At 40.7% G+C, this 23,721-nt stretch overlaps 1 protein-coding gene across 1 annotated transcript in view; it reads right to left on the bottom strand.

Annotated features, from left to right (window-relative positions):
- Window positions 1-677: 677 nt before the first annotated feature.
- LOC121520097 (NACHT, LRR and PYD domains-containing protein 12-like) overlaps window positions 678-23,721 on the bottom strand; it is a 32,436-nt gene continuing 9,392 nt past the window's right edge. The window contains exons 3-11 of the mRNA XM_041803368.1: window positions 18,135-18,245; window positions 15,148-15,223; window positions 14,810-15,026; window positions 12,803-14,582; window positions 12,553-12,720; window positions 12,307-12,474; window positions 8,622-8,789; window positions 8,138-8,184; window positions 678-3,474 (exon numbers count right to left, since the gene is read on the bottom strand). Coding sequence (XP_041659302.1) covers window positions 2,945-3,474; window positions 8,138-8,184; window positions 8,622-8,789; window positions 12,307-12,474; window positions 12,553-12,720; window positions 12,803-14,582; window positions 14,810-15,026; window positions 15,148-15,223; window positions 18,135-18,245 — 3,265 coding nt within the window. The 3' untranslated portion in view covers window positions 678-2,944. The remainder of the gene's footprint in view (window positions 3,475-8,137; window positions 8,185-8,621; window positions 8,790-12,306; window positions 12,475-12,552; window positions 12,721-12,802; window positions 14,583-14,809; window positions 15,027-15,147; window positions 15,224-18,134; window positions 18,246-23,721) is intronic.

Raw genomic sequence — 23,721 nt, 5'->3', positions numbered from 1 at the left:
ATTAATGATTTTTGTCTCTTAATGCACTGATTTGCACTCCAGATGATAGTGGCATTTACTGATTGATGCTTTTGTGATGCCACAGCATCCCAGAGCTGAATTTTTTCACCATTTAGAAGCTCAATTCCTACTAAGTTCTCTTTCTAATAAAAACAAACAAATGTTGGCCTGCTTGTTTAAACACAGACTTCTGTTGTTTATGAAACTCAAAATGTTGGATTAAAAAGGTTTTTATAGCTTTCAGGCTCTGCTGGAATCATCTTATCGTTTTAACTTTTTAAATGTCAAAATCATTCATCATACGTTTTGTTCATATTTTATTCCTGGTGAAATGAGGTTGACAGTTTCTGGTTTAAAGGTGACCCTGTTAGGCCCTCAGGTTAGACCTGAATCCAGAATCCGGCCCCTGCTGTGATTGAGTCTGACACCCCTGCTCTACGTGGACTAATTTGACAAAGTGTCTTCTTTGGAGCCTTTCTAGTAGGAAAGTTTGACAAACTGCCCCCTTTGGTGCCTCCAAGTGGGCAAAACTGGACAAGACTTCTGCAGCGGTGCCCCACAAAGTCCTGCAGGTGTCCTATTTATGATTCTTGTCCTTGGCCCTCAAACATCCTGAGTCTGCTGCTGCTTTCAGGCATCAAACTTCAAAATGACTCCAAAGTCTTTTCTACACATGATTGTTTTTCAAATGTGTGTAAACTGTATTTATTCATTGGAAATGTCCATTTGGCGTCTGCTCCCTTCTATTATTTTGACATTGACATGTGATTTGATGAAGCTGTGAGTCTAACATCCATATTTGTCCTTTTGTCTCTCACAGAGAACGCTTCTGATGGAGCAGCTGACCTGCAGGAAAAGCAACATCTTCACCCTCCTGCCTCTTCATCACCTACACTGTAAAACCAAACTAGTTGAAATGAGCTGACTGAGCAGCTGAAAATGACTTAGACTCACTTTTACTTGGACATTTATGTTGGTTTCACTTTTTGAAGGTCAGCTACACTGTGGAAACTTTTCCACACTTGAAAAATCAATTGAAAGCCAACTCATAACAACATGTTTAAGTAGTTTAGTGAAGCTACATGTAGCACAGCCACTACAGTTTTCCTTATTTCTAGCACAGACTTTAATCTTCAACATTTATGCCACTCAAGGTGTGCCAGCTGAAGAGACTACAAGTTACACTAATCAGAGAGTGACCTCTGGATCAGGAAATCCTCTTCCATCCAGATTCTGTAGACTATCCACAGTCGGGAATTCTCTGACTCAGTCAGCAACTTCACTCCTGGTGCAGAAGTGCCCAAAGGAATTCTGGGCTATTCTAGCCATGTTGTTGTTGTAACCTCCTAAGGCCCTGCATGCACATATGAGGACATTTCATTTTGGCTTTTCTACAACATAGCAATCATTTCTAAGCTTAGAATTTGTCAGAGAATAAATCAAATGCATATTGAAGTTGAAATCATTTGCAGGATGATGGCAGAATTTCCTGTTTGGATATTTTTGGGAATTTGTTTGAAAATTTTCACCAAAGTTTTGGGATATGTTGGCATATTTTTGAGTCTTTTTTGGAAGTTTGTGGAAATTTGCTTTATATTCTTTCTCTGGGTATTTATGAACATTTGTTTGGAAATTTTGAGGCCATTTCATGGAACTTTGTGACATTTTTATTTTTAAATTTTTGGCTAATGGGGGAGGGTTCTTTGAATTTTTAAAGAATTTTTATGCAAGTTTCCGGGATTTTGTTTGGATGTTTCTGTCACTTTCATGGAATTTCGGGGACGTATTTGTACATTTTTTTGGAATTTACCTGAAAATTTTCAAAAATTTACACAGAATTTAAAAAAAAAATTGAATTATGATCAAGTTTCACTGAAACATTTTGGGACTACTTGAAGACATTTGTAGGTATTTTTCACGGAAAAAAATTCTTTAAAATATATTGAAGATTTTTTTTTCACAAAATGTTTGTTATTTCTTTGAAATATTATGGAACATATGTGGAGTTTGGACAGTAAAATTTCCAAGAAATTCCTGTCCTAAGACCACGCTGATGTTTTAGCTTATAAGGTTCTACTGATCCAAAATAAGTGGGAGAAACTAAAATTGCATTCCGTTCACAGCTCCTCATTGATGAATTGTATTGTAAAACTTTAAAATCAGGTTTGTCCTTGAACCTTTTCCAGTGTTCATGTTTTTACCACAGGTAGAACGGGAACATCATCACAGCTTCATCATCACACACACAGACTTCCAAAAATCAATCCTGAGAGAGCTGCTTCAAAGTTGCTTTTGTTTATGACCAAAATAAAAAAGATCAATGAAAAATAAAAGTTCATTTGATAGGGTTTCTGAGTACAAATCATTCACAGCTATCTAAGCCTGCACTCAATGACAGTTTGCGCTGTGACCCATCTTCCTGGCTGTGCGTCAGCTGCTCATTTTACTAGGCCAACGCCCTCACCACCTGTGGAGGGCGCCCACAAAATGAAAGAAAAGTCAACAATGTCAAATGAAAGCATGTCAATAAAAACTCAAATGTGGCTCCTACAACAATGTTGGCTCAATTGTACGCTGTATGAAACATTTTTGAAGCGTGTTATTGTTCACAGAGAAAGCCGCTGTGTGTGGCACTATTTTACAATGTGAGCTTCGGCTACAGGCTACGTGCTCTTCCACCTCAGAGTATCTGATCAGCTGTTTGTGTCTGTGGGCTTGGTTAGACCAAACAAGAAGTATGGAAGCTAAAACAAGACTAAAATGGACTTGATCATATCAAAATGACTGCTGAGCAGTTCAACAGTGACATATACACCAATGCAAGTTCAACTAGTGAAAAGAATTACTGACAAGCTTTGAATCAAATCAATCAGGTTAATCAGAGCTGATAAATCATCTAGTGTGTAGTCTGACTAAGCTTTGGATTCAGACAGCAGAGTTTGAGCTACAGAGAACACAGAGACACTGAGGAACCTTGACCTGACCTTAACCCAAACCCAGGATAGAGCGGTTCAGTGAATGTGGTGTTGAAGGTGTGGAGGTGGATCAGTCTGTCAGAGGAGACTCTGTAGAAGGACAGAGAGCCAGCAGGATGGTCCAGATACACCCCTACTCTACCAGAGGATGAAGAGGAGGAGATGTATGTTCTTATGTTATTGTGATAGACACGGTAACCACCATCAGAGCAGCTCAGACTCCAGGACTGATCATTCCATCCAAACAAACATTCTTTCTTGTCTCCTCTCCGTCTGATTCCTCTGTAACTCACTGAAACATTAACCTCTCCTCTCCACTCAACCTCCCAGTAACAGCGACCACTCAGACCAGTCTGACACAGCAGCTGCTCACAGTCAAATCTGTCTGGATGATCAGGATATGGCTGATCCTCCTCCACACGTGTCACCGTCCTGTTGTTGTCAGACAGTTTGAGTCTTCTGTCCACTGTGTTTGTGTCCACTTCCAGCTCACAGGCGTCTGATGGAGAGGAGACACAACACAGCTGATGGTTATCATCTGATCATTCCTAAACAAGGTTACTGACAGAGTCAAACTAACATTTCATATTCAGCCCTGAATCCTGTTTATCAGCCCTGAAATTCTACTTCCTGTTTCTATTTGAATGTGAACAGACCACAGTGAGCTGCAGCTCCACAATCACAGACAGACACCAAACAGTTCAAAGTTCAGACATTTCTATGGCTTTGACTTTAGATTCATGTGTTTCATTTCACCTCCTGTGTCCAATTTTGGCAGCTATTTTTAATTTTAGTCTTAGTTTTAGTCTTTACATGAAATGCATTTTAGTTTGAGTCACATTTAGTCACATTTTAGTCATTTCTATCCTTTTTAGTTTTAGTCTAGTTTTAGTCCATAAAAAGTCCTCACATTTTAGTCTTTACTTTTAGTCCAAGCATTTATTCTCTGGCCTAAATCTGGTACCAAACCCAGGTAGTGTATTCTATGCACCCGGCCAAACCTGGGTCCCTGCTTTCTACAGCTGAGAAACAGAATAACTACAGCTGCATTGTTTTTGACAGATTTATCCTCAGTGGATTTCATTACATTTTAGTCTAGTTTTAGACATCTTGATGAAAACTAAACTTTTTTGTCCATTTTAGTCATCACAGATCTATTTTTGTTAGTCTTAGTCTAGTTTTTCTCATGGAAAAAAGGCTTTCAATGAACATTTTCTAGTCAGAGTTTTCGTCGACGAAATGAAAACTGTTGTTGACACAAATCAACAAGTTGCTCCTCCATTTCTGACGTCCATCTAACTTTATACTTCCTGTTTACTATCATTGCCATGGCTGTGCTGTCGTTTTACTTCGTCCTTTGGCTTGTGTCTGCTCAGCTGTCCTCCGTGTTCACCACACATAACAGGATTTATGATCCTAAATATTGAACATGGGACATTGGGACTGCAGAGGTCACATTAACTGAAAATTCTCTGTCACTGACAGAACTTTTTATAGGATGACAGAAAACTTGTCCACCATTTTTTCTGACTGGAATAATGATGATGACCCTGCGTGCCAGCACACACTCTAAGAAATGAAATAGTGATGTTGTTCATATTATATAACTTTGTTGTGTTAAAATTACTCAAACGTTTTAAGTTTATAGAGAAGATTTAACTAGGTTTCATTGATATAACTTAACTCTTTCCCCGCCAGAGTATTAATAAAAAGTTGCCAGCCAGCGCCAGCCGTTTTGATCATATCCACTAATCTTTGAACATCTATTGAAAATGTTGTGTTAGAGGTATGTGAACACTGCAAAAACACCAAATGAAAGAATAGAACTTCAGCTTTTAAACACAAAAAACTATTTTGTTCTATCTTCATTCGTTCTTGAGTAATCAACATTTGAATATTGGTAATTTTCATAAAAAAACAAAATTTTGAACAAAAAACGGAGAAAAAAGCTTTTTTATCAAAGACATTCTTTATGAAGATAAAACTGATTTGATAATTACATTTTTGACTCTTTTTCATTTACAAATAGTAACATAGTATTCAAAATAACAAAATAGAATAAAAATACACATAATAATGATAATAATTATGAGTTTGAACATTAATCACAGTGTTAGGGATCACCAAAACTTTACATCAAACTCTACACAAAACATCTCAGAAAGCACTAGATTTCTTATCAACTTTACAGATTTTCAAAAATCAATAATAATTCATCCATATATCAATTTAGCCTTTCTATAAACCCTTTTATATTGCTCATTTTCAACAAAAACAAATGCACAAAATATATTTTTGGCTATAATGTCAACACTATGAATGACTGATTGGGATTGATTTATTGTGATTGGTTGTGATTAGATTGTTTGTTCAGGCATTATAATGTGCCTTTGAATGGTACACTGTGTACCTGAATGTAAGGGGACAACACAGCCTTTCATCTGTTAACCAGTACATTTCAAGGTCAGGCTTACAAATGATACCAGTGAGAAAAAACTGCCTCAGGAAGGTTTTCACTTCTGAGACTGTTACTGGTTTCCATGCATGAATATGAGCATGTGGTGAGGCATCAGTTTCAGCCTGAATACACTGATCTGCATACAGGTTAGTCTGGTTGACTATGTTCTCCACAAGTTCATCATAAATAAACAACTCTGCAAAATCACCTGGTTGCTCTGAATCAAGAGCTGCAGCAGCATTGATAGGCCCAGGGCTCAGAGTGAAAGGAGTATTTATTGGTTACCAGTCCTTTTCAAGCCACTCATTACCAGGTTCGGGAGCTGCAGCTGGATGGTGGTCAGGGGCCCTTGCTTGTTGACTGGCTGCACCATGCCTTCGTGTTTGACCATGTTGTCTTCCTCCTTGCTGTGTTTGATCTGTAAATAAACATATGAACATATATTTATTTATCCATCTATCCAACTATCTGTTTATGTATATATTTATATATTTATCTATATGCGTGTGTGTATGAATATATTTATCTATCTATGCATGCATGCATGCATCTATCTATGCACTTATTTATTTATATGTGCATGTGTTTGTAGATGGGTGAATGTACTTATTTATTTATCTATGCATGTATCTATCTATGTATGCACGTATTTATTTATTAATTTATACAAAAGCCACATAAAACAATGTCTTACCCCTTGCACCTCTGGTATTTGGGAGCTGAGAACGAAATCTATGTCTTGAATCCCTCCACTCCGTGTCCAGAGTGTCCCAATCCGAACTCCCACTGTCTTCCAGATAACGACTAGGTGCCCTTTGTCTTGTCCCACGTCTGGTCGTCTGTCTTCCCCTGGAACGGCCGCGAAAATTGTCTCTGACATCTGTTTTACCTGGAGTCTCTCCGTGTCCGCCACTGTGTGTAACTTTTTTTTCCTCCCTCACCTCCACTTTCTCCATCGCTGTCCTTTAAGGCGTCTGTAACCGTGAATGTTTTCTGGGGAGCCGGCATCTTCCAAAGTGCGCTGATACTGTATACGAGTTGCCATGAGATGCATACAGTATACAGTTTGTGCAACTTTGTTGCAACTCAGTTTCCCAGGTTTCCCAGATGAGCTGCTTCTTCTTCGTTTGTTTTGTGTACCCGGGAGTGTGTGGTAATTCACAACATACGCAACAGCGCCCCCCCAGACTATGACGGTGAAAACACAAATTGATGGAAAATCTCATCAATGGCGGGGAAAGAGTTAATAGTTAGAGATTTCAAGGCCACACAACACAGTTGAGTAAAACGAACATATCTCACTTAAATCCAACACGCACGCAAAGATACTCTACTATGACACATTCTTAGACATGCGGAATTTAGCAAAACAACCATCGCCACTTGCACGCCATGTAGCAGCGCAAGTGGTGTAACAGTATTTTTTTAAATCACATATTGCTTGTTTGTATAAGGTTATAGCTATAGATATCAAGATGTAGCCAACACTTGGTTATTACTCAAATTACTTGAGTTTTGACAAATCTGAAGTTTTCCCAGAATGCCTTTAGGCACTAAACCTCTGTTTGCTGCTGCTGTCTTGGCCAGGACACTCTTGAAAAAGAGATTTTTAATCTCAAAGAGGTTTTCTCCTGGTCAAATAAAGGTTAAATAAAATATTTAAATAAAGTGCACCATGAGTGAAGTTTCTGTCTCAATTAAAATGATCCCGCCTACAGAGGGCAGTGTTTCTATTGTTAATGTCAATGAATGGAAGACAACACACTAACGTTGATGAAACATCATCTACTGATTTGGCAGATGACCAACAGCCATTATCGCAAATATCTGCACGAGATGATTCACCTCAGATGAAATGATAATAAAAAAAAAACATTTATGGAATCTAAGCAAGTTTTTTATGTGCAACTGCCAAAACTAAGTAAATGAGTAGGATCAACAAAACATTTTTATCAGTGCACTGTGCAGCCCTGCAACGTATATTGTATTTATTTAATTTTGTCATTAATCAGTACAACTTAGGTGTTGTATTAACACAAGCCTACCAACTTAATAATATTCATCTCTGTTAAGTTAGTATAACTCAGTCATATTAAGTAAACTTAATGTAGTGTCAGTAAATCCAACATAGTAATATCATGTAGCTTTAAAGTAAGAAAGTTAAGTTAGATTTACTTTACTTTGTTCACATTACCCATGTTTTGCTTGTCCATTTTATACACAGTTGTGTGGAACCGGTTGACATAAGTTAGTTAAGTAAAATCAACACTTTATTTCTTAGAGTGCACTCACACAGACAGACACACAGACCTTTTCTATTCTGCACACATGGTCCATGATGGAGGTTATTAAATCTATTCAAATATTCCTCTGCTAGCCTGTGGGCTCTATCACTGACTTGGACACCGTTGATTGTAAAACAGTATGATGGAATTGTTAAGACCCTGTCCATCAAAATGACACACAGCGAAAGTCTAATCCAGCCTCTGAGGGACTGAGCCGTAGTGTTTCCTCTCCTCAGAACTCTAAAACTGTTTCTGTTTGATGAATGTCAGTGATTGTGAATGTGGACGTTCATACTCTCAGACCCAAAGACCAATATGGATTCAGACACAGCCTCAATCATTGTTGCTTCAGATCCTTACCTGATTCAGGAGTCAAATTCATCATTGTGTTCTCACAAATCAAAAAATCAGACACTCACACTTCTGTAGACCTGGTTTCAGTCTGTGCTGTCCACCATGGTCCAGCCTGGAGGAAGAAACAGAGCCAGTTTAGACATCAGGGATGGGTCAGGATAGATTCAAACACTTTCATTCTTCATCTGACTTCATTTTCCTTTAGTTTTTCTGCTTGTTATGCAGGACTATCACCAGATGGTGGCAGTAGCACATCTGAGAGCTGTTTGATCACCATCATAAAAATCACCAAAGAAGGAGAGGTCCACTTCATTTTCAGTCAGTGATTTTCCTCCAAATTCATATCCTTATCTTATACAATAGGCCTGTACTCAAAAATCAATACTCAATATTCCTCTCTCTCTCACTCGCTCTCTCTCTCCAGTTTCCTACTGTATCCATCCACTATCCTATCAAAATAAAGGCATAAAGCCCTTGTATAGCTGAAGTGCTGAGAGCCAACTTTAGTAGCTAGTAACAGTCCGTCTCTCTGTGTCTTTCTGTCTGTACCTCAGTGTCTCCAGTCTGCAGTGTGGATCCTTCTGTAGAGCAGACAGTAGTTTCTCTCCTCCTTCTCCTGGATGATTGTAGCTCAGGTCTAGCTTTGTCAGACAGGAGAAGCTCAGAGCTGAGGCCAGAGAAGAACAGCCTTCCTCTGTGACCAAACAGCCAGACAGACTACAGACACAGAGACAAACAGAGACTCATAAAAAAAGGCTGGAACTGAGGCGTTACAGTCCCAGTATAGGCAGGTCATGAGACCAGCGAGATCTCTTTGTATGTTTAGTTATTTAGGGGGAGGGGCTATTTCAAAATTTTCAAAAAACCATGGGTGAGACTGTCAGTGCATCTGTCGGGATCGGCAGCAACGCTTCCACAATGTCTTTTATTGTGGTAAAGCAAATGTTTCACCTCACTGTGTCTCCACTCCAACAGTGAGGGAGTAAAGGGCTGATGTGGATAGCAGTCCAGGTTCAGGGATGTTTCTAGAAGATTCTTCACTGTTGGGAGATAGGGCCAATAGTGGAAGTCCATGTTTTCTGGGCACTTCTCTAGTCTCATTTTGTGGTGAGCAGTTATGTGGTATCGCCCCCAGACAAGTTGAATGATGTAAGCAAGCTCCAGCTCAGGAAGCATGAGCAGCTATTATTTACAGATACAGTCACATACAGACATGGTGGTCTGCAACATTGACCCCCTCACTCATGGTGTTATTCTGTATAATGCAATGTATATATACTTATATATATATATATATATATATATATATATAATATATATAATATATATATATAAATATATATATATTTTTTTTTAATCAATGTTGATGTAATTCTACCTTCTTTCAATGTTGCTCATATAGTTGAATCGAGGTTGATTCATTGTCAAAATTGATTGAAAATTCAACATTATTTCCATGTTGATCATAGCGAGCACTTTCAATGTGTTTTTCAACGTCTGACATCAGTGTTGATTGCAATCTTCAGCCTGACGGTATCGCAATGTTGATTCAATGACTTTTTGCTAACTGGGTTGAGTCTTCAACACCCCGTCCTAAGATCAGATCAACTTTAATGTTCCACAGAGTGAGACATTTGTCTTTGGCTCTTCACCCACACTGCAGCCAGAATGAAAAACACTTCAACATAAGACGCTGAGTATCAATAAATAACCCCACCCTAAAATCAACAGACAAAAGAGGTGTATAAGAGGCAGGATCTTCTAAATGCTGCTGAATGAAATGTGTCACAGCTATAATGGTATTATCTGTTACTCTGTTGTTCCTGTATGCAAACTGAAAAAGATCTAAAAACCAGCTGACCTCCTTTTTCACCAGATTCATCACAATTTACTCAAAACACTTCATTACAACTGAAGTAAGAGCTGCTGGGCCAAAGTCATGAATCTCTTTACAGCTTGGTTTTTAGGAACGGGAATAATAACAGAGCGCTTCCACATAGAAGGAACAGAATGTGTTTAGAGATTTCTGCTAGATGGGGCACCAGGCCTCTGCAGATTCTTTACTGCAGGATTTCAGGCCAGAGATGCCGTCTGGTCCTGGTGCCTTATCAGGACAGATGAGTGAAAAAAGTCTCTCCACAACATGCTGGTCAACAGTCACTAGAGTTGAGTGCAGCTAAAATGTCCACAGCTTCTTTTCGTTCCTGTGAGAAGTCTCTAGTTTCAAACCTGCAGTAAAAATCATTTCACTCATTTGCCCTTTCTCCCTCATTGAACACATTAATACTGCTCTTAGCAGGGGACATGGTCCTCATCTTTTTCATTGAGTCCCACAGGTTTCTGGACTTCCTACACCTTTCTAGTTGGGAGAATCTGACACAGTTCTCAATGACTGCGCTTACATGGACTTGAGTATCCCATTTTCTGTCGGGTTTTTTGAGTATCCAAGTTTCTCTTTGTTCCTGTATACGCCTGCAGAACCTGGAATATTATAGTATCCCGGTTTTGAGAAACCCGGTTTTGCTACCTGGAGAACTCCAAAAGAAAACGGGATACTGTGCAATGTATACCCAGTATCCCGTGTTCTGGCTGCTGTAGACTACGTGCGCAGGTGCAACTTTGATTGAACTTAAATTAACTTCAGATACTTGTAAATACTGCATCCGTGTGGCGGAGGATCAGCTGATCTCTGCCCGGAGAGAGTGACAGTTGAGCGGCTGTATCTGCAGAGGATCAGTCTGTGATCTGACAGCAGTCAAAACGCGCTCATATTTAGAAAAAATGTGAACTATCTATTCACATATCCATCTATTCATCCATCCATCCATCTTCTTCCGCTTATCCGAGATTGGGTCGCGGAGGCAGCAGCCTGAGCAGGGAAGCCCAGACTTCCCTCTCCCCGGCTACTTTGTCCAGCTCTTCCCGGGGGATCCCAAGGTGTTCCCAGGCCAGCCAGGTGACATAGTCTCTCCAGCGTGTCCTGGGTCTTCCCCCGGGGCCTCCTCCCAGTGGGACTTGCAGAACACCTCACCAGGGAGGCGTCCAGACCAGATGCCCGAGCCACCTCATTTTGCTCCTCTCAACGCGGAGGAGCAGCGGCTCTACTCCGAGTCTCTCCCGGATGGCCGAGCTTCTCACTCTGTCTCGAAGGGAGAGCCCAGACACCCTGTGGAGGAAACTCATTTCAGCTGCCTGTATCCGCGATCTCGTTCTTTCGGTCACTACCCACCACTCATGACCACGTGTGAGGGTGGGAACGTAGATCGACCAGTAAATCGAGAGCTTCGCCTTCTGACTCAGCTCTTTCTTCACCATGACAGACCGATGCAGAGACCACATCACTGCTGACGCCACACCGATCTCCCTCTCCATTCTTCCCTCACTACTGAACAGTTTAAATTTTCAGCCATGAATGAAACATGAGCGTAGTTTACTGAGAATGACCGCTTATGCCATGAGTTTGAGCTCTGTGACCTGAAGATGGAAAGACGGCACTCGATAAGCAACCCGCACATTCCATCAACTCCTCCCAGTCCTGACATTCAGAAACAATTACCTTTCCAGTATGTTTTTTCAAAATAAAAGTGTATCCCTTTTAAGACCCACTTTGAGCAGCCCCCATTTTCACAGACTTTTATTTTGAAGTAGTTTCCGGGAAAGTTATTTAGTGAAGTCAGTGAACTTTAAGATGCTTCGCTATTTCTTGGCGTCTCTGCCAAACTTTCGTAGAGTTTAATAATATTAATAATAATGATAATAATAATAATCGCCTAATAATGATAACATTTGAATATCAAGTTATAATAACCTTTTTCTTTTGATATCTCCCTTTCATTCCTTACCATCCTCTCAGTCTCCTTTTTTCTGCAGATAAAAGCAAGCATTCTGGATATAAACAAGAGCTTTGTTTTCTTCTGTTGTTGGAATGAGGTGGGTACCATTTCTGCAGCATTATGCTGGCATTTAACTGTTTTAAACCCAAAATAACGGTGATCTAATTTTTCTCAAATTTCAAACTTTATGGTGCTGTAAAATAACCTCAACTATCTGCACAGATATGATTCGGTGATGAGACACCGGGATACTAGTTTCTCTCATGTATACAGGGATATGAATAACCGGGTTTCTCTGTGCACGTGTAAACACAGTATCCCAAATATGATAAAAACTGGGATATGACTCATAACCGGGATACTCAAGTCCATGTAAATGCAGTCATTGTTGTTGCACTAACCTGAGAGAGTCCAGCCTGCAGTGTGGACTCTCCAGTCCAGAAGACAGCAGCATCACTCCTGAATCCTGCAAGTGGTTGTTACTCAGGTCCAGATCTCTGAGACTGGAGTAGCTGAGGACTGATGACAGAGCTCCACAGCTTCTCTCTGAGAGGTTACAGACACTCAGCCTGTAAAAGACTTTAGGTTAGTCAAACAAGAACTCACAAAGGTCTAGATAAATTAGACAGAAGTTGTGACATCCAGACCTGAGAGATTCCAACTTAGAATGTGGATCCTTTAGTCCACAACAAAGTTGCTCAATTCCTGAATCCTGCAGGTCGTTGTTACTCAGGTCCAGATCTCTGAGACTGGAGGAGCTGAGGACTGAGGACAGAGCTCCACAGCTTCTCTCTGAGAGGTTACAGCCACTCAGTCTAGAACAGAAACAGACATAGAAATAAGTTGATGTTTCTAAATACAGACTACTTTTATCAGGGCAGTTGTGAGTTCACCTACAGAGCTTTGTTGGAGGCTTTGGCCACTGGCAGCAGCCTCAGAAGAGCCTCCTCTGAAGCAGAGTATTTCTTCAGGTCAAACATGTCCAGATCTTTTTCTGATGACAGTAAGATAAAGACCAGAGCTGACCACTGAGCAGGAGAGAGTTTATCTCTGGAGAGAGGTCCTGATCTCAGGTACTGTTGGATCTGCTCTACTAGAGAACGATCATTCAGTTCATTCAGACAGTGGAACAGATTGATGCTCTTCTCTGCAGACAGATCCTCACTGATCTTTGTCTGGATGTACTGGACTGTTTCCTGTCTGCTCTCTGAGTCACTTCCTGTTTGTGTCAGCAGACCTTGTAGGAGATCCTGATTGGTGGTCAGTGACAGACCCAGGAGGAAGCGGAGGAACAAGTCCAGGTGTCCATTTGGGCTCAGTAAGGCCTGGTCCACAGCACTCTGGTAGAGCTGTGTCATTGTAGATCTGGATGCTGTTTGTTCTTCTTCCATCAGATTGACTCCAGAGTTGATGAAGGTCTGATGGACATGAAGAGCAGCCAGAAACTCCTGAACACTCAGATGGATGAAGCAGAACACCGTGTCCTGGTACAGTCCTCTCTCCTCTCTGAAGACCTGTGTGAACACTCCTGAGTACACCGAGGCTGCTCTCATATCCATGCCACACTCTGTCAGGTCTGGTTCATAGAAGATCAGGTTCCCTTTCTGCAGCTGCTCAAAAGCCAGTTTTCCCAGAGACTCCATCATCTTCCTGCTGTCTGGACTCCAATGTGGATCTGTCTCAGCTCCTCCATTATACTTGATGCTCTTCACTTTGGACTGAACCACCAGGAAGTAGATGAACATCTCAGTCAGGGTCTTGGGCAGCTCTCCTCTATTCCTGGTCTTCAGCAGATCCTCCAGAACTGTAGCAGTGATCCAGCAGAAGACCGGGATGTGGCACATGATGTGGAGGCTTCGGGATGTCCTGATGTGGGAGATGATCCTGCTGGCCTGATCCTCATCTCTGAATCTCCTCCTGAAGTACTCCTCCTTCTGAGGGTCAGTGAACCCTCTGACCTCTGTCACCATGTCAACACACTCAGGAGGGATCTGATTGGCTGCTGCAGGTCGTGTGGTTATCCAGAGGCGAGCAGATGGAAGCAGGTTCCCCCTGATGAGGTTTGTCAGCAGCACATCCACTGAGGTGGACTTTGTGACATCAGAGAGGATTTCAGTTTTGTTGAAGTCCAGAGGAAGTCGACACTCGTCCAGACCGTCAAAGATGAACACCACCTGGAACTTTTCAAACCTGCAGAGTCCTGCTTCTTTGGTTTCAGTAAAGAAGTGATGAAGGAGCTCCACCAAGCTGAACGTTTTCTCTTTCAGCACATTCAGCTCTCTGAAAGTGAATGGAAATGTGAACTGGATGTCCTGGTTGGCTTTGCCTTCAGCCCAGTCCAGAGTGAACTTCTGGGTTAAGACTGTTTTCCCAATGCCAGCCACGCCCTTCGTCATCACTCTTCTGATTGGTTCATCTCTTCCAGGTGGAGCTTTAAAGATGTCTTCTTGTCTGATGCTTGTTTCTGCTCTGTGTGCTTTCCTGGATGTTGTTTCCATCTGTCTGACCTCGTGTTCATGGTTGACCTCTCCAGTCTCTCCCTCGGTGATGTAGAGCTCTGTGTAGATCTGATTCAGAAGGGTTGGGTTTCCTGCTTTAGCGATCCCCTCAAACACACACTGGAACTTCTCCTTCAGCTTAGACTTGAGTTTATGTTGGCAAACTGAAGCAGGAGTTCCTGAAAGAACAAGCAACAAATGATGTGAATGAGCTGATCCTGCAAAAAGCTGTCATCTAAAAGAGAGGCTGTGCAGTTCTTCTTCCTCCATCAGTTTCATCCAAAAATCTCCTCAGATGTTCAGTGGGTATGTGCAGAATATTAAAGCAGAGTGTGGAAATGTAAACCTCCTCTTCATCTCTCCATCATCTTAAATCTACGTTTCCTTTTTACTTTGAAAAACTTACTGTTCCTCAGACAGTCAGCCAGCTCGTACTGCTTCATTCTCCTCAGGAAGTTCTCTGTGATCTTCACAAAAGCCTCTCTGCTGCTCCTCTGCTCTTCATCTTCACCAACCAACACCTCCTCATCCTCACTGTGACGTTCTGGGTTCTCCTGACTCAGAGCCTTCTGAAATCTCTTCAGTTCCTTCTTCACAAAGGTGATAATGTTCTCCTCCAGCAGCTGGAACACAAAGACAATCTGAATGTTTAGAGGACAGCCTGTGTTTGATCAGACAGACTGAAAAACACTTTACCATGATATCTAGATAGATGTGCTCCACTGGAAATGATGATGTACACACCATAAATATGGAGTCCAGCTCTGTTTGATGCTGCTTGGACTGATCATTGAAGAACTCTGATGTTTCCAGCTGACCTCTGGAGAAAAAATATCAGCTTTAAGGACATTTAATGACAGAGTTTGAGAGCTCAACAAAATGGCACAGGGTAAATGTAGGAGCTTTAAATGATAATCACACATTTACTCTGGTATGGATGTAGGCTTATTGAAAGAGATCAGATCCTCAATAACTGACCCCCTAACACCTCTGACTTAAACCCCATTGGCTCAAAGGAGGTCTCCAAAGTCTTGGCAGTCTGCTGTGGTGGCCCCTCTACTCAAAGATGGAGACCCTCCTCTAGTTGTCAACCTCAGGCTACTTTACAGAACTACAACTACCCCCTGGAAGAACTTGGAGGTGCTGACCCTCATCCTGTCCATTTCACACTTGGCTTTGAACCGGTCTAACAGAGGACCCTGGCTGAGGACACCAACAAAACCACATCATCTGCAAAAAGTAGATTCTGAGTCCCTCAAACCAGAATGTGTCTGACTTAAGAAAAAGGGATCCATCATCCTGATCTGTAGGGATGAGAACCAAAATCTGGTACCAACCTGGCACCACATTTAAAAGGTCTGGAACCTAACAGGATGAACCAGAACACAGATTTCTATGCTTCATTTTGGTTCCTGCCACCTCAATGCAACCCCCTTCAAAATGAAAGGCACTAAAATACCTTATGGAATTAACATACAGGGTTTTTCCTGGTTCAGACTGAGGCAGAGGTGGTACCATTCTGATCATGGACACTCTGACCTTTCCAGAAGGTTCTGGGGGCGTGCTCCCCAGGGAGGAAAAGTTGTGCTGTAACACTTCACTTTTCTCAAGTCAGCGTTAACCACACACAAAGGGGGAACTTTTAAGGAAAATAGAAAACCTTTTAAGATAAAGAATATTTCACTATTAAATAAACAACAGCTCTGAACCAAAATAACCAATAAAGCTCTCAAGCAAGCGTCATAAATTCAAAAGATCTCACATTTAATAAATCACAACCAAAACAATGCGCGCACCGCGCGTAAAGTTAAATCAAAACTGGGTCACAACCAAAATAATAATTATAACACCGTCTTTATGATTTCTAAATAAAATACAAGTCCCAAACTAACGAAAACCGCAAACTTGTCCTTTTCCAATCACTTTTAAGTGTCTTTTAGGAGTTTTAAAAGTCCGTGACGCACGCAAACGTAATAGTCCTTACTCCATCAGGAAACGAAGAAAAAAACGCAATAAATCCACTGATAGAAAAAAAACCCCGAAAACAAAAATATGCGATCGATCGCCGCTACTGGTATACCAGGCTAAAATGTACAAAAAGAGTCGGTCTCACCCAGACCCAGGAGTGTATCCCACGGGAAAGCTTTCTTTGTCCGGCTCCCGGCGCATGCTCCAGCGTCCGCACAGAGAGGTCCAGCAGGAAGATTGCAGTGTTGTTGTTTGTAAGCTGCTATCCGGTTTATTATTTTGAACTTAATGCTTAATTTCCAGACAGCTAGTTACTTTTTTATCTTACTTTCAGGCTCTAGTTCTTCAGATATGCCTGCTTCTTTGTCTCTTTTCCCGGTCCTCTGCCTCTCCGCCTCTTCCCCCACGACACATCCTCCTTATATTATCTCGTCTTTTTTTTTCCTCATTATTTTGATCACATATTAAAACAGATAAATGACAGCAGGTACCCTCACTCCATACCATTACATATACAGGGAATAATTTCTTACATATTTAAAGAAAACCTGCCGTTTTCATCATTCCTTTCATTATCCTTTCGTCACATACACTCATGAATTTATTTATTTGGTGACACCGTCACAGTACATTTTAAAGTTGATAACATCAATCTAGTGCACTTTGAGAGCAACATTAAGAGGCTAAATCTATAAAAATGTTTCTCTATAAATTATTTTTTGCTCTTGTAGGACTTAAACCAGAGACACACAGATTCTGATTCGATCTGCCCATTCTAGTTTCCAGCTGTTTCCTGGTCTGACCTCCTGATTTAGATTTTGGATGATTCCAGGTTTTGTCCTTAAAAACTGTCATTAACATCAAAAGCTTTTTACTCTTTTTTTTAAAATTTCATGTCCAAAATTAAAAAAAAATCTTAAAAACTGTTTATGTCAGTCATGTGACCCTCATAATGATGCAGTTTTTCTTTAATTTAAAGTGTTTAAAACCATACAGTTTCTGTTCAAAGACACATGTTAAGTCCAGTTCTGACAGTCTCAAAGCTGTTAAAATGATCCAGGTCCTCATGCAGGACCTCTGCTCACTTCAGCTGTGATTACATTTTTCTTGCAGCTAAACTAAACTGTGTCCAGTGATTTTTTTTTCTCTCTGTACCAGAACTGTGCAGGTTGTTGACAAAAGAGGAAAACTGTCCTATTTTGTGTGCCTGGAACTTTTTTACAGAATTATCTAAAGGTGTTTTGTGTATCATTGATGGTTAAATTCATTTTTAATTTTCTACTTACAGGTACAGTGTGTAATATTTCACCAAGTAACATTAAGCAGAACAAACGTGATAAAACAGGAAGATAATATTCATATTTAGCCCCATCTAATGTTTTATCATCTGAATATATACAATTATTTTAGTTTTTATAAACTTAGATTTTGCTTGTGTCTACAGTACCACAGAAGGGAGCAAATAACAGATAAACATCTTATTTAGCACCACTGGTTTCCATGGTTACCATCAGAGAAGTGAGCATGACAATCTAGAACCTGTTGTTGCTGATGATCCTAATTTTTTTGCAGACTGCACCTTTAAGCACATCTCAGAGCATGCACTTTTTTACTTTTACTAGAATGAAGGAGTTGAACAAAAGAATTATTTGGGATCCACTGGTTTTCAAAAGACCCTCTAAGTTCACTGCCTGTGGGCCCCTGGGACTCACCACACTGATAACATGTCAACGTAACTGTCAGTTTATTTCATCATTTCTTACCTTCCATCTGCAGATCGTTTTAAGGTAATAGAGCGACCATTAGACCGGTCACTCTTCATGGACACACAGCTGGGTTCAGGAGAGTCTGGGCTCTGCTCCTCCATCCTGATACTGAAAAACAGCAAGATATGTTTAATTATCAATATGTGTACATAGAGATGATATGTTTATGGGTCAGTGACATATAACCCTTCAATCATTGAGGTTGCACCATTTGACATATGCAACTAATTTTAATTTAAATAGCTTAGCACTCAGACACATGTTATATTTGTATTAAACAAATGTTTTTAAAGTAACATGAAGAATTTTTATGGTAAAGTAAAATGTTGCTGTTTTACCTTGGTTGTACCACCTGACAGTGAAAGTGTACCTGCCCACCTGTGACTGAAAAATATTTTTATCTTTACTTAAAAAGGATCTACAAACAATTCCCCTCTGCCATGAGTGTCAGCTGGAGTCAATGATACATTATAGTATAATCTGTTTTATCACTTCAGTCTAAAATAGTCCCATGATTACAGTTGATCCACGCTGACATTTAAGAACTTGCAAATTCCAGGACAAAAGTTTTCTGACAGTGTCAGTAATGAGATAATAAATATGGAATTAATTTTATAAGTCAGATGTACTGAAAATATTAGATTTATTTAATAAAAGAGTTAGTGCTAAATATTAGAGTTGAGGACATGACTTTGATAGGCAGAATTTCATGGAAAAAAAACTTTCAAAGTACACTTTGAGTACTTTTGCTGTGGTGTTACTAGTGCTTTTTATTTCATTTTAAAGAACTTTTGATACATTTTTAGTTGTGTCAAACTTTTTTGTCTCTCTAACATTGTGACTGCTTGTTGAGGACAGGCTAAGTAAGCATGTTTTCTGAGAATTGACTCTACATTTTTATAAATTCTGAGTTATGATCATTTAAATAGTGGATGGAACTCCCACCGTTATCAGCTGTGACTGCTCCTCTTACAAATGATGCCTGCATGACACAGGCGGTACCAACATGGACATATGTGTGTACGAGCAGACCCTCCCACAGAACTGGCTGGACCCCTGATAAACCCACAGAACGGACCCTGATAAACCCAGAGAATGGACCCTGATAAACCCAGAGAATGGACCCTCCCCAGTTGTGATTTATTGATGATATCAGTTCATGTATGTTGGATCAGCAGCACTGGTGCTAGCATCCCGGCTAACAGTTACCTCATGTTGGAGCTGAAAAGTGTGTTACGCTATTATTGGGTTCTGATGTTGGATTATCACCACTTTATATGATCCATGATTACGACATCATTTTGCCATTTTTAAACCAGTTTTGCCCCTTTTGTTCCCATATTTCCTCATTTTACCCATTTGTGTCCCCTTTTGTTCAAATTGGCCACTTTTGGACATATTTGCCATTTCATGCCATTTCTGCTGCATCCTTTTGCAACAATTTGCCTATTTTAGCCTCCTTTTTTGATTTTTGGTTTAATTTCTCGTTATTTTCTTCTACTTTTAGTTTAGATTTTGCATGTGTCTACAGTACCACAGAAGGTAGCAAATGACAGAAAAGCATCTTTTTTTTTTTGCACCAATGGTTTCCATGGATACCAACAGAGAGGTGAGCAGTACAATCTAGAATCTGTTGTTGCTAATGATCCTAATTTTACAGACTGCACCTTTAAGCCCATTTCAGAGCATGCACTTTTTACTTTTACTAGAATAAAGGAGTTGAATCAGATGCTGGCTGGCATCTGTCTCTACAACTCTGCTTTTACTGCTTTTACTGTTTAATCCTAATCTCTTGGTGTTTTTATTGCCTTTACACCTCAGTAAGTAGATTTGACTTACCTTTATGGACTACTAAAGACCAGGACCCATTTATTTTCGTAAGCCATACTTTCTGGGGCCAAATGGCAAATAATACATCTGAGTGTGCTCTTAACATCTCAAAGCTGAAGAAGAGCATCACGTCTTTGACAGCTGAGGTTATGGAAAAATTAACCTTATTGTGGAATTTTCCACTGTGGCCACGATTCAGGCCAAGCACCTAGCAGTCCTGAGTACTTCCAGTCATGGGTACGTAACACAGCCTGCCTTTCTTGCTGCTCCGTTCCAGTTGCTCCAGAAGTGGTTGGCGACTTCACTGTTCCGTGGTTCGGTTCCACAATTGCTGATGTTCTGGAGGCTGGGACTGCCTCAGCCCTGCTGTGGGATCTATGGCTCCACCTGGTAGCTAAGCCCAAAACATCAGCGCAACCGACTCACTGTCACGTAGCCCCGGATGCACAGGTGTGTGACGGTGGAGCTAAAGTGGAGGCTCTGGAAAGCTCCACTCCCAGACAGCTGGAGCTGTGGTCCGTAGCATGCAGGGATAAGCATAGAGCTAAGCCTACTTTGCCCCTCTCTACACCTACGGGCATCCCGCTGACCAGTCAGTTTTGACGCCCTGAGCAAACAGGACTTTCCTCTGCTGGGTGAGCATGACATCCAGCAGCCAGCGGTGAAGACCTCCACCGCCCACTGCAGGCTGCTCAAGGAGGCCGTCATGAGAAGAAGCTCCAGAGGAGCCCTTCTAGAGGAAATGGGGCAGCCAGCTGCCGGGAAAGAAGCAATCCCTGTGCTCCAGTCTGACCGCACACATGGCTGATAGGATACTGCTGCTCGCTCAGCATTCCATTTGTGGATAATTTTACAACTTTCTTGAATCATCCCTACCTCTTCCGACACAATGGAATACACCTAAATGTCTGCGGATCACGGCTCCTTGCCATGAACATGTACGGTGGCCCTGAAAGCTCACAGCACTGCAACATAAGGAAACACATGCAAAAAGACAAAACACAAGCAAATTAAGAAAACATCGTCATCAATTTGACAACACATGCGAAGCATTTAGAAAACATGCTGCAAAGACCACAACACAACACATTAAAAAAACCCGCTGCAAACACCACAACACAACACATTAGAAAAACACGCTGCAAAGACCACAACACAACACATTAGAAAAACGCGCTGCAAACACCACAACACAACACATTAGAAAAATGTGCTGCAAAGAACACAACACAACACATTAGAATAACGTGCTGCAAATAGACCGCAACACAGTGGAAGTGTTTCCAGAGGACACTTAAAAGTGATGCACACATTCGGACACACTTGTTGATGTTGTTGACCGTAGATAAGGATACGTAGATGATGTGTCCACAGCTATTAAACGTAGCCGCTGTGCATCTGCCGGTCCACCATCTTGGAACAGGCGGGATTAATGAAAGCTCAATATAAACAAGCCTACTTCGCCTGTAAAATCTGCCCTACCTTGCTTAATCCTGAACCAATCTACATGAAATTTGTTTTGTTATAAAGCTGAAACATCATACTGACTACTTACTGGAGTTAAATCGAGGTACTGATTGTGGGTCTCATCAACTTTAAATTTAAAAAAATCCTATTATGTCTATGATGTGTACAGGGAATATCGAGTAATTGAATATTTAGAATCTATAATTAGATAGTTTTTGTTTCTCCAAATAGATTTATATAGATAATTTCTCTCCCTCTCATCTTGCAACTGGCCTTTACTCTAGGCTACATGCAGGCATACACTGTGAGTCATCACGCCTTTTCTCACCTGATGATTTTTGAGTTTGCAGTGCATATTAGCCATGTGAGGACACAACGGCCGATCTCGGCTTAATTACTCATGCAAGGGATGAATTTCTGACTTAAACACCTGCAGAGCCAGCAGATTCCAGTAACATTTTCTGAGCGGATCATCAGATGAGAGGCAGAGAGAGAGAGCTACATGAGGAAAACTAAAGTCTCAACAGGTAAAAGTCCCGACGAGTCACGTGATTTCTAATTTCTTGTGTTTTTCTTCTTTATGGTACAACAAAAAGTTGCAAAACAAAGAAGGAAAGACCAAAGTTAAAGTTGAATGTTCCTGGCTTCTTTGATCATCTTTATGTTGTCTAAAAAGCCTAAATCAAACTGATACTAGACTGACCGTACAGAGAATTTTCCAGCATTTAAGTCAAATACCAGTCATCTGATGACTTGATTTATTGGTTTGTGGGATAGCAGAAAATTAAGGCAAATATTTTTGGAGTGGGCGATAAGAACTGCGTGCTTTACTAATGCCAAAATGTTTTATATCACTTAGTTGTATATTTTAAGTATTGTATTTAATGACATTATTAAAACAACACTGAGTAAAAAAATAAATACTTAAAGCCAGGAGGTGCTTTCTGCCAGCAACATTAAAATGACCAGTCTGACTTTTAACAATCAGATGATGGTCAGTATTACACATAGTGAAAGATTCCACATTTCCTTCCAAAACAGCAGGTGCATTGTATTTTAAATAAGGTAACAACTTACAGTCATGGACAAAATATTGGCACCCCTGGAATTTTTCCAGAAAATACATCATTTCTCCCAGAAATTGTTGCAATCAACAAATGTCTTTGGTATACACGTGTTTATTGCCTTGATGTGCATTGGAACAACACAAAAAAATCAGAAGAAAAAAGACAAAATTGACATAATTTTACACAAAACTCAAAAATGGGCCGGACAAAATTATTGGCCCCCTCAACTTAATATTTGGTTGCACAACCTCGGAAAAAAATAACTGAAACCAATCACTTCCGATAACCATCAACAAGCTTCTTACACCTCTCGAATGGAATTTTGGGCCACTCTTATTTTGCAAACTGCTCCAGGTCTCTCAGATTTGAAGGGTGCCTTCTTGCAACAGCAGTTTTGAGATCTCTTCATAGGTGTTCAATGGGATTTAGATCCAGACTCATTGCTGGCCACTTCAGAACTCTCCAGCAATTTGTCTCCAACCATTTCTTGGTGCTTTTTGAGGTATGTTTGGGTCATTGTCCTGCTGGAACACCCATGACCTCTGATGTAGACCCAGCTTACTGACACAAGACCCTACACTGCAGCCCAAAATTTTTTGATAGTCTCAGATTTCATGATTCCTTGCACACAGTTAAGGCACCCAGTGCCAGAGGCAGCAAAATAACCCCAATTTTGACTGTAGGTACTGTGTTCTTTTCTTTGTAGGCCTCATTCCATTTTCTGTAAACAGTAGAATGACTTCCATTTCCAAAAAGCTCTACCTTAGTCTCATCTGTCCACAAAAAGTTCTCCCAGAAGGATTGAGGCTTACTCAGGTACATTTTTGCAAACTCCAGTCTGGCTTTTTTATGTCTCTTTGTCAGCAGTGGGGTTCTCCTCGGTCTCCTGCCATAGCGCTTCATCTCATTCAGATGACCATGTATGGTCCCAGCTGACACTTTTGCACCCTGAGTCTGCAGGACAGCCTGAATCTGTGTGGAAGTTGACTGAGGATGTTTATCCACCATTCCGACTATCCTGCATTGCATTCTTTTGTCGGTTTTTCTCTTCTGTCCACGTCCAGGGAGATTAGCCACAGTGCCATGGGTTATAAACTTCTTGATTATATTACACACAGTGGACTAAAGAATTTCAAGATCTCTGGAGATGGTAATGAAATCTTGAGATTTTTCATATTTTTCCACAATTTTGCTTCTTAAGTCCTCAGACAGTTCTGGGC

This window comes from Cheilinus undulatus, linkage group 13 (genome assembly GCF_018320785.1).
Source record: "Cheilinus undulatus linkage group 13, ASM1832078v1, whole genome shotgun sequence".
Lineage (NCBI taxonomy): Eukaryota > Metazoa > Chordata > Actinopteri > Labriformes > Labridae > Cheilinus > Cheilinus undulatus.
This window is presented reverse-complemented; position numbering and strand designations above follow the sequence as displayed.